Raw genomic sequence first — 12,112 nt, forward strand, 5'->3', positions numbered from 1 at the left:
CCGTTTGGACTTGAGAATTGAACACTTAGGTGAACACTTAGGCTTACCAAGATTAGTTTGAGTTAAACTTAGCAACTTAAGCCAATGAAACTATTAGTTGCCTAAGGTAATTATTTCCTAGAACAAAAGGGAGAAGCTTGGAGAAGGACGGATAGAGTTACGGAGAAACTTTCTTCTTGAGAATTAGAAGAGAAAGTATGGGAAAATAAATGGAAATAGGAAGAAAATTAAAGAGAATTCAAATTTATCCTTTTGGACGTGAGAATTGAGCACGTTGTTGGTTAAGAAAACATTAAATGAGTTTCTTAAGTTAAACTAATCTCGTTTAGTAAGAATTGAATAGGATGCTAAACTTATTTGGAGAGCGAAGCTCTGACATCTCTCTAGAAAATCCTTGTTTTCTAGGGTTCAATACCTCATTGATTTACGATGTCCGGAGTTAATGCTATCCCTGGTGAGATAAATACGAAAGTTAATGATCCCATTTATTCCGTAAGATTTGCCCTCATGAACGAGAGTATTCGTTTGGGAGATCTTGAGTTAGAAAAACGAAGAATCCTGTCTGTGTTCAAAACCATGGATGCTTCTGCAGCAAAGATGGTCAGTTCACCCACACTAAGTGGGAATATTGTGTCAAGCGTAGAGCACGGAGGTGCAGTGGAGTGTGTTTCGGGAATGATGATCCCAGATCCTTTGGGTATAGCTGCGATAGGGCAAATCGATTTGGTTGCGAGGTCTCGAGAGCGACCTGAATGGGTTGTAGGGTTAAATCGAACTGAGGATGCTCAGATCGGTGCTGATGAGGTTACTCAGGGTAATACAGATCGTTTGGAAAAGCTTAAAGCCCCAATGATCTTAGCTTCAGAGAAGGTAGGTGAAGAGGTTGTCCCTTCGACTCCGATAGGTCAGATCTCTAACCCTAGGTGGTCAGAAAGTGTTGACAACGAAGACTACAGATTCCAAAATCTTCCAGATAGCCTTGATGTTACTAGAATTAGAGGAGAAGGGAGGAGTTGACCAGCTCTCGATGTCCTACGTGTGGGTAATGATTCGGAAAGTTTTGATGTGAATGTTCCTAACCAGTCTGATGGTCGAGGAAGTTACCGTGGGGCTAGAGGGGGTCGAGGGGGTCATGGAGGCAGGAGATCCTCAGATGATGTGGGGCCTAATCAACCTCAGCAGAGATCGTGGGCCAACGTGGCTTCGGCACCAACTCGATCTAACATCAAATTAAGGTATATTCCCCCTACTCAAATTGATGATGCTGTTGTGGTTAATATGCCTCAGAGATCTGACCCTTTGGAGAAATGGGACTCATGTTTGGTAGGCTATTTCATAGATAAGGGTGTTGGTTACAATTACCTTCGTAATAGTGCCTTTGGGTTGTGGAAAAACAAAGGTCTCAAGGAAGTATTAACCAACGGGGATGGTTTTATGTTCTTTATTTTTGATTCCCCGGAATGCTGTAGGGAGGTGCTTGAAGAGGGGCCGTGGTATATTGGTGGTTACTTACTCATCCTAAAACAATGGAAAAGGATGATGAAGCTAGCCAAGGAAAAATCCACCAAGATTCCGGTTTGGGTTAAGTTTTTCAACATTCCATTGGAGTATTGGGATCCTAATGGGCTTAGTAGGATTGCTAGTGCTATTGGTAGTCCCCTTTGTATGGATCAACTCACAGCTAGAGGGTCCAGGGTGGCTTTTGCAAGGGTTTGCATTGAGATAGAGGCTACCTCCAACTACCTACCTATTTTCAGATTCGCTGTGATGAGGAAGCAGTTCTAATCCGTGTTGAATACCAAGGCTTGCCTTCCATTTGCCAACACTGCCAAATCTTTGGTCACGATACCCAGAAGTGTGTATCTAAACAGGTGGCGCACCTAATTGCTCTCCAAAAGAACTCTGAGGAAGCAGTTGAGGTGCCAGAAGAGGAATGGACTACTATCCAAGCCAAAGGGAAGAGGAAAGTGGGGGATCCGGGTCTAGTAATCTCTGAAAATGTGGATGTTCCTCTTCCGGTGCCTGATGCTCCTACAACAACCATTCCCGTAGTGGAAAGTCATATCCCAGCTGTGGCAGTGGGCTCATCAGAGGAGGAGTTAGAGACACCAGTGAAGGAAGCTACATTGTTTCATGAGAGTGTTATGGAATTGACTAAGGCGGTGCTCCCGCACGCTGCAGAACTCTTGGAGGCAGTGATTGCTGATACCATGCCAGCTACGGTGCGTTCATCAGGGGCTGCTCAAGTCCTAAAGGCTAAGCATGTTGAAGGTAGCAAATCCTCTGGCAAAGGCAATAGCAGTCAGAGGAAGAAAAAGAAGTAACTATTATTTCAGTTGGTTGTGGGATGTTCTTTTTGTTTTTGTTTCCAATGACTTTTAAAATTGCTTCTTGGAATGTTAGAGGGTTGAATGATCCCTCTAAACATAAAGATCTTAAAAAACTTGTGCTTAATGAAGATATCCATGTCATTGGTGTTTTGGAGACCAAAATTAGCCAAAGTAATGAAAATAAAATTTTTAATAACTGTTTTGATAATTGGTCTTTTTTGTCTAACTCCCAACCAACTGAATCTGGTAGGGTGTGGGTGTGTTGGAACAGTGAAATTTGTGATGTTAAACTGTGCTTGATGTCTGACCAACACATCTTTTGTGAAATCTTGTTACTTGCCACTAAAGCCAGTATTTTTGCAACGTTTGTTTATGCTGATAATATACTGTAAGGAAAACATTTTTTGAAAAAATGGTTCGCATCTCCCATGTTAAGTCCAATTCCCATTGCATTTTCCTGGGTGATTTCAATTCCATAAGATATCGTCAGGAAAAAGTAGGGGGCTCTTCAGTTTGGTCTAATGAGAATGAAGAATTGAACACATATATTAACTCATCTGATTTGACTGATCTCTTGTATGGTGGTTGTCAATTTACGTGGGCTAATAAGAGAGGTGCTGGTGACTATATTGCTACTAAAATTGATAGGGTGTTAGTCAATGAGGACTGGCTGGTCAAATACCCTGAATCTAGTGCTTCTTTTCTACCATCTGGTATTTCTGATCACTCTCCTGCTGTTGTTAATATCAATGAGACCAAAACATCTTTTAAAAAACCTTTCAAATACTTTGATTTTTGGTCTAAGCATCCTGATTTTCTGAATTGTGTGTCTGCTACCTGGGATCAATTTGTTAGAGGTGTTCCTATGTTTAGGGTCTGTTAAAAGCTGAAACAGCTCAAAACAGCCCTCAAGCTGTTGAATAAAAAAGATTACAGTGACATTTCTGTTAGAGTTCAAGTTTCGAAAGCTATTCTGGAATCAATCCAAATCAAGCTTGATAAAGATCCTCTGAATTGTGGCCTTCAGGTTCAGGAGAGGGAGGAATATAAGAAGTACTTGGACCTTAGTAAGGTGGAGGAGAGTCTTGCTCTCCAAAAATCCAGGATTCAATGGCTTAATTTGGGGGACAGGAACAGCAGCTTCTTCTTTAGGTCGGTGAGGAGTAATATTAATAGAGGCAAAATATTGAGTGTTGAGTTGGGGGATGGTAATAGTATTACGGAGATCAGTGACATTCATAATTCTTTCGTTCAGTTCTATACCAACCTTTTTGGCTCTCCCTTTGCGGACCATTATAATGGCCTTGATAGGATCAAATCTTTGGTGAAAACTAGAGTTTCTGTGTCTCAGTATGCTATGCTTGCTATGCCTATTTCTGATGTTGAGATTAAGGATGTTTTTTTTTTTGGATAAGTAAGTCATAAAATAAAGACAATGAAATTTACACGTTTACAAGGGGCATACCCCAGGCACGCCCAACAACAAATAAATAAATAAAAACAAATATAACCAACATAAACTACCACTGCACCCCTAAAAATAGGGGGGGGACAAGCATGAACAATAGAAAACAGAAACAACCCCAACTCTGCCCATATACCTGCTTCAAGTAACCCCTACCATCAGAGATAATAGAAGGGAACTTGCGGTGGATATATGGGCAGAGATACACACAAAATAACACCACTAAGCTAATAAACAAAAACAGATACAGACCAAACAACAACCCTCAAGCCGAGTCAAATATAATAATCAACCCCACAAGCCCCCAGCCTCTATTGTAGATAAAACATGGAATCCAATAAGCAACCCACTCCTCACAGCCGCGACATCCAAGCCACTAAACCCAAGCCATGACAGAGGATAAGATCTACCCCATGAGAAATCCCAGCAGAGTCACATGAAGCTAGCACGATAAAAAAAAAACCATAAGCCACGGACCAAGGAGTTGAAGTGAATAGATAGTAGCCCCTCAGCAACAAAACCAATACACAGCCAACAAAGTCACGAGATCAATCATCACATCCCCCAGTCCCATCCTTGGTAGATCACAAGCCTCAAACCCCACGGCAGTGGGCCCACACTCCATGTCAGGCGTGGCAATACGATCAATTAGGACGGTCACATGAAAATAAGAAACAACCAGAAACCGGTAGCTATCCTCCCGCTCATTTCCCAGTCTCTAACTCGGTTGGTTATCAAACCACTGTTCCCCATAGCAGTGACTCCCCAATCACTCTTGGCAGAGATGGCTCAAAACCACCCTCGTATCGAGTCACATGAGGATCACACAATCAATCATCATAAAATCATTTAACTATAAATGATTCGCTGCCAAGAGTCTAAACAAAAGAATAACCAAAATGAACCCAATAAAAGAGCCCATCTGCCCCAATATAGTAGCCCAAAAATGGCCACTAATATCGCCCAAGAATAGGCCCAAAAAATAGCATATCCACGTGTACCAAGCAAGGCAGCCCACGGACGGCCCATAGTGGGAAACAAGGGGCCCACCGCCCATTACCAAAATAATACCCAGCCTAAGCAATCAACGAAAAGTCCACTGAAAAGTTGGCCATCCCAATTACTTCACACCGAATGACATCATCAAAAGTCCCCAGCCAATATATAAATATATATTAATATATTTATATATATAGAAGGCTACAAACAAACCAACGGCTAACAAAGACAGCCCACGGTCCCACATGCCTATATGCTGCCGAACATAGGTGATAGAAAGGAGAACCACGCGGGCCCCACCAACACCACCTAATTCCAAATTTGCGGCAAAACACAATTCAAACCAAAATATATATATAAAATATATAATGCTGATCAAGCTTTTACCTTCCCAACACACATCATGCACTATCACCTTTCACTAGGTCCATGCTGATAAACACATCTTTGCAGGGTCCCAAAATTGCACCAATGCGTCTTCCATACCGTGAAGTAAACGCGCCAACAGCAGAACCAAAGAACACACGCTCACGAACACCAAATCACCTCCTTACACACAGAAGCAACGACGCCGGATATGAACCTGCATCGGAATAAAACCGTCGGGAGCTGCTATCTGAAACAGCCCATAGACCCATGCAAGAAGCCATGGCAGCGATGCAAAGTATCAACACCGGCGGCCAATAAACCAGAACACCCATCTTCAACAATCTCACATATAGATAATCAGTAGCTCCAGCGAATGAAAACTGCACAGCGACGAAGCCCGACCCAACCAGCACCGGAGTAGACAAGCTCACGTTCGAGGAGAACTAACTACATCCAGCTCACGGGCTTAGGTACCAGCAAGATTCCAAACCCGTATACAACATCTTTCTCTCTCTAGACCTAGAGAGGGAGACAAGAAGACAATACCCACACAACCCAAACCAGCATCATCGACCATCCATATAGCTTGCCAACAACCTTGAGCATCTCCGGCAATAGATGTGCCGGAGAAACCCACCATTAACGGCGATGATCCCCAACCCGGCGAGTCATACTGCACCTACGTACCTCACAGATACATGCTCACTGTCATTCAAAGTTTGATGAAGGAGCTTTCCACAGGCCGGAGCCATACCAGATCAACATCCACCATGAGATTCCACCGGGGGGAGCTTTCTCAGAGAGGCTCTGCTTTCTTCCCCTTAGATTAAGGATGTTTTTTGGTCCCTCAAGCCTAATAAGGCCCCGGGTCCTGATGGTTATTCGGCGGGTTTTTTCAAGAGCTCTTGGGATATAGTGGGTATGGAGGTCACCCTTGCTATAAGATCCTTTTTTGAAACTGGTAAACTTCTCTTTGAGGTTAACAGTACGATTATAGCTCTCATTCCTAAAATCCCTAACCCCATGAAGGTTGGGGACTATAGGCCTATCTTCTATTGTAACACGATCTATAAGTGCATAGCCAAGATCATTGCCAATAGAGTTAAGATTGTTCTTTCGGATCTTGTTGATCCTGTGCAATCAGCTTTTGTCCAGGGTAGACGGATCTCGGATAACATCTTTTTGTCTCAGGAGATAATGAGGGGTTATCATAGAAATTCTAAAATTCCCAAGTGTGCTATGAAAGTGGACATTATGAAAGCCTATGATAATGTTAGGTGGGAGTTTATTCTTGACATCTTGTTAGCTATGAACTTTCCCCCTTGTATGATTATGTGGATCAAGGCTTGTATGACGAGTCCTTCTTTCTCGGTCTGCATTAATGGTAGTCTCCATGGGTATTTCAAAGGGGCTAGAGGGCTTAGACAAGGGGATCCGATGTCCCCTTACTTGTTTGTTTTGGCTATGGAAATCTTAGCTAGAATCTTGGCTGAAAAAGCTTGTGATCCCCTATTCAAGTCTCATTGGAGGTGTGATAAAACCAAGATTTTCAATCTCTGCTTTGCAGATGATCTTATGATTTTCAGTAAAGGTGATACTGACACTGCCAATCTTATCATGCAAGGCCTTGAGGAGTTTAGGTTGTTGTCTGGTCTCACCCCTAGTCCTAGTAAGAGTAATATATTCTTCTCGGGGTGTAATAGTGAGCTTAAAAATGACATTCTTCGTATTTCCAAGTTTACTGAGGGCACTCTTCTGGTGAAATACTTGGGTTGATCACTACGAAGCTTAAGGCTACTGATTGTAAAATTCTGATTGAGAGGATCACCAAGAGGATTAAGAGCTGGACCAATAAACTTCTTTCTTATGCGGGTAGAGCCCAACTTATCCAGACTATCCTTTTTTCTATGCAAGTCTATTGGTCCTCACTTTTTATCCTCCCAAAAAAGGTGATTAGAGAGATTGATAGCATTTTGAGATCGTTTCCTTGGTCGGGTGTTGAGTTGAAGATGCATAGTGCTAAAATCGCTTGGAATAATGTCTGTAAGCCTAAAGGTGAAGAGGGCTTAGGGTTCAAGGAGATGGGGGTTTGGAATAGGGCGGCTATCACCAAACACGTTTGGTTCTTGTTCTCCGGAGGGGAAGAATCCATGTGGTGCCAATGGGTTAAGTCCTACTTACTTTAGGGTAAGAGCTTTTGGCATATTAAGATGCCTAGTGACCCCTCATGGGTCTGGAGGAAAATTCTGTCTCTTAGAAAAAATATCTTCCCACTTATCAAGTTTAAGATTGGTAATGGGGAGAAGGTGTTTCTGTGGTTTGATAATTGGCATCCTTTGGGTTCTTTATGGGATAGGTTTGGGCATAGGATTATGTATGACACGGGTCTTCCTTTCAATTCCAAAGTTAGTGCTGTCATATCTAATAATGATTGGAAGTGGCCTATTGACAATTCTTGGGAGATCAAGGAGTGGATTTCTTCTACTCCTCTTGAGCTTAAACCTAGTAGGGATATCCAGGATTGTCCTGTCTGGAACCTGACTGTGGATGGGAATTTTACCATACAATCTGCTTGGGATTGTTGGAGGGACAAGGGTACTAAAGTGCCTTGGGCTAATCTTGTTTGGGGATCTCCGTCCATTCCTAGGGTCAGTTTTGTGGTCTGGATGGCTATTTATGAGAGATTAAACACGGGGGATAGGCTGCATCTATTCGGCCTTGTTCCTAATCCTACTTGCCCCCTTTGCCATGGTCCTGAGGAGAATCACTCTCATTTGTTTTTCAGGTGTGTATATTCCTCTAGGATCTGGGGAGACATTCAAGTCAAGTGTAACATTAGCTGGCCCCAATTCTCCTGGCTGGAGTATGTGGTCTATGCTACTAAATCCACCAAAGGCAAAGATTTGAAGTCTGCTCTTATGAAACTCTCCTTTCTTTGCACTGTCTACCAGATCTGGATAGAAAGGAATAGGAGGATTTTTAGCAAGGAGTTTAAACCTGAGAAAATTGTGACTAATCTTATTGTCCAGATGGTTAGAGGTAGGATGCTTTCTATGTATAATCTGGCTAACTCTGCAGGTGATGCATGGTATTTGTCACAATGGAATTTACCTACAACAATTATGAAGCAGACAACAATGCTGGAAGCATAGTTTACCTATATTGAGGGTTGAGTGAGGGTGAGCACATATTGTGGGTTTTCTAATTGGCTACTCTTTTGCAGATTTATATCATGGATGCTTGTTCCAACTTGATAATGATATCTTCCTACACTCTAGCATGTTCGGTTAATGTCATATGTGGGCCGAGTGAAGTGAGCCAAAATAATTTAGTCCTACATTGTGGGTTGAGGGATGTGAGTCTGCTCACAAATATATTTCTAACTGTTATTACATATTATAATTTTTATGTGCAGGTTAAGGAAGCTCCTTTATACAGCAAAACAGTTGAGATCATGAGTGAGTTTGAGAGATGTGGGCCTAGTGAAGTGAGAACATATACTGTGTGGAGTGTTGTTATTAGATGTGGGCCGAGTGATGGGAGGTCTCATATACTAAGTATAATTTTCCTCCTTCTCTATGATGTCTCATGTAATATTGGCACTTACTATCTACTTCTCTATGGGCAAGTTAAGCAGAAACCTGTATGGTGGGTTTGTTACTGGCAGTCTCCTTTGGACTGTTATTGGGATTGTTATTGGACTATGGCTGCAAGTTGCATGCTGTTGGGGAAGGCTCTTAGGTGATGGCAACAATCTGTGTCTGGTTACGAATTTAATGTTGACTGGTGGTGTGGAGGAGGCTGCAACCAACGCCCCTCTTTGAAGCTGTATGCTGTGTGGAGATGCTCTTCGGCAATGGCAGCAAGTTGCGCCTTGCCTAGGCATTTTAGTGGGCTCATAAGCTGTTTTCAATTCTAGTTGTATATATACCCGTTTGGTGGGACTGTAATTATTGTATATCGTAACGCTGTCCCCCTTTTTTTTGGGTTGTTTTGTTTATTAGTTCTGGACGTGTTTGAGACTAAGAACTGGGCTGGTTTTTTTTGGTATTTCACGGTGGACCTTGTATTATTCCAGTTCGGTACTACCTTTGGGATGGTGTAGTATTTGTTCATGACCCCTATCTGATGTGGGACATGGTTCTTGAACAAGAATTATATACTGTTTAGTTGTTCTGGCTGCATGAGCTCTTAGGTTATTGTTGATGGCTAGCCTTTTTGGTGCCAGTTTTTTCTTTTCTTTTTAAGTTAGGGCGTTGTCGTTGTATTTTGGGGTAGGGCCTGGGGTATGCCCCTTGTAATCGTGTAACTTTTCTTGTTTTATTTATTTCTTACTCACCCCAAAAAAAAAAAAAACTTATATTGTTAAGTTAAAATTACTCAGTAACTTGTCGTTCTTAGAGGCTAAGCAAAATTAGTTTGAGTTGAACTTGGCCAGTTAATCTGATGAAACTATTAGTCGCCAAAGCTAATTAGTTCCTAGAACAAAAGAGAGAAGCACGGAGAAGGACGGAAAGAGTCAGAAAAAAACTTCCTTCTTGAGTGGTAAAAGAGAAATTTAGAGAGAAAGAAATGTAAGGGAAATAGGATGAAAATTAAATCGAATTCAAATTGATCATTTTGGACTTGAGAATTGAACACTTAGCTGATTTAAGAAAACATTAAATGAGTTGCTTAAGTAATCCTTGTATCGTCAAGCTACAATTACTCTCTTTCAAGGAGGCCAAGAAAAATTAGTTTGAGTTAAGTTTTGGCCCCTTAAGCTAATGAAGCTATTAGTTGCCCAACGTAATTAGTTCGAGAACAAAAGAGAGAAGGGAGGAGAAGGACCGAGACTGTTCAAGAGAAACATACTTCTTGAGAGCTAGAAGAGAAAGTTAGATAAAAGAAAAAGAAATAGGATTAAATTTAAAGCGAATTCAAATCATCCGTTTGGACTTGAGAATTGAACACTTAGGTGATTTACAAAACCATAAATGAGGTGCTTAAGTTAAACCACTACCGTTAAGCTACAATTACTCAGTAGATTCTCTTTATTGGAGGCTAAGCAAGATTAGTTTGAGTTGAACCTGGCAACTTAAGCCAATGAAACTATTCACCCAAAAAAAAAAAAGCCATTGAAACTATTAGTTGCCTAAGGTAATTATTTCCTAGAACAAAGCAGAGAAGGTTGGAGAAGGATGGAGAGAGTTAGAGAGAAACTTTCTTCTTGAGAGTTAGAAGAGAAGGTTAGAGAAAAGAAAGGGAAATAGGATGATAATTAGAGCAAATTCAAAATAATGCTTTTTCGCAGGAGAATTGAACACTTAGGCGATTTAGAAAATGTTAAATTGGTTGCTTATGCTAAACTTATATTGTTAAGTTACAATTGCTTAGTAACTTCTTTTTCTTGGAGGCTAAGCAAGATTAGTTTGAGTTGAACTTGGCCAGTTAGTCTGATGAAACTATTAGTCGCCAAAGCTAATTAGTTCCTAGAACAAAAGAGAGAAGCACGGAGAAGGACGGAGAGAGTCAGAAAAAACTTCCTTCTTGAGTGGTAAAGGAGAAATTTAGAGAGAAATAAATGTAAGGGGAATAGGATAAAAATTGAATCGAATTCAAATTGATCCTTTTGGACTTAACAATTGAACACCTAGCTGATTTAAAAAATCTTAGATGAGTTGCTTAAGTAATCCTAATATTGTCAAGCTACAATAACTTTGCACATTCTCTTTCATGGAGGTTAAGAAAAATTAGTTTGAGTTAAGTTTGCCACTTAAGTTAATGAAACTAGTAGTTGCCTAACTTAGTTAGTTCGAGAACAAACGAGTGAAGGGAGGAGAAGGACCGAGAGAGTTCACAAGAAACATTCTTCTTGAGAGCTAGAGGAGAAAGTTAGATAAAAGAAAAGGAAATAGGATTAAAATTAAAGCGAGTTCAAATCATCCATTTGGACTTGAGAATTGAACACTTAGGTGATTTACGAAACCTTAAATGAGGTGCTTAAATTAATTTACGAAACCTCAAATGAGGTGCTTAAGTTAAAACAATATCGTTAAGCTACAATTGCTCAGTAGATTCTCTTTCTTGGAGGCTAAGCAAGATTAGTTTGAGTTAAACTTGGCCAATGAAACTATTAGTTGCCTAAGGTAATTATTTCCTAGAACAAAAGGGAGAAGCTTGGAGAAGGACGGATAGAGTTACGGATAAACTTTCTTCTTGAGAATAAGAAGAGAAAGTAAAGGAAAATAAATGGAAATAGGAAGAAAATTAAAGAGAATTCAAATTTATCCTTTTGGACGTGAGAATTGAGCACGTTGTTGGTTAAGAAAACATTAAATGAGTTTCTTATGTTAAACTAACCTCGTTTAGTAAGTTCTCTTTTTTGGAGGCTAACCAAGATTAGTTTGAGTTAAACTTGGCCACTTAAGCTAATAAACTATTAGTTGACTAACCAAATTAGTTCCTAGAACAAAAGAGAGATGGATGGAGAAGGACGAAGAGAGTCAGAGAGAAACTTTCTTCTTGAGAGTTAGGAGAGAAGGTTAGAGAAAAGAAAGGGAAACAGGATGATAATTAACGCAAATTCAAATTAATGCTTTTTGAGTGGAGAATTGAACAGTTAGGCGATTCGGAAAACATTAAATGAGTTGCTGATGCTAAACTTATATTGTTAAGTTAAAATTACTCAGTAACTTGTCGTTCTTAGAGGCTAAGCAAAATTAGTTTGAGTTGAACTTGGCCAGTTAATCTGATGAAACTATTAGTCGCCAAAGCTAATTAGTTCCTAGAACAAAAGAGAGAAGCACGGAGAAGGACGGAGAGAGTTAGAAAAAAATTCCTTCTTGAGTGGTAAAGGAGAAATTTAGAGAGAAATAAATGTAAGAGGAATAGGATAAAAATTGAATCGAGTTCAAATTGATCCTTTTGGACTTAACAATTGAACACCTAGCTGATTTAAAAAATCTTC

The 12,112-nt window shown here is 40.5% G+C and overlaps 1 protein-coding gene across 1 annotated transcript; it reads left to right on the top strand.

Moving 5' to 3' along the window:
- Nucleotides 1-429: 429 nt before the first annotated feature.
- LOC145805747 (uncharacterized) lies at nt 430-3,744 on the top strand. The gene is made up of 6 exons (XM_082900940.1): nt 430-870; nt 1,084-1,710; nt 1,758-2,320; nt 2,404-2,718; nt 2,811-3,069; nt 3,226-3,744. The coding sequence occupies exons 1-6, from the start codon at nt 430-432 to the stop codon at nt 3,742-3,744; spliced, it is 2,724 nt and encodes a 907-aa protein (XP_082757066.1).
- The last annotated feature ends 8,368 nt before the right edge of the window (nt 3,745-12,112 follow it).

The sequence above is a fragment of the Camellia sinensis genome, chromosome 13 (genome assembly GCF_055761805.1).
Source record: "Camellia sinensis isolate YWXY chromosome 13, ASM5576180v1, whole genome shotgun sequence".
Lineage (NCBI taxonomy): Eukaryota > Viridiplantae > Streptophyta > Magnoliopsida > Ericales > Theaceae > Camellia > Camellia sinensis.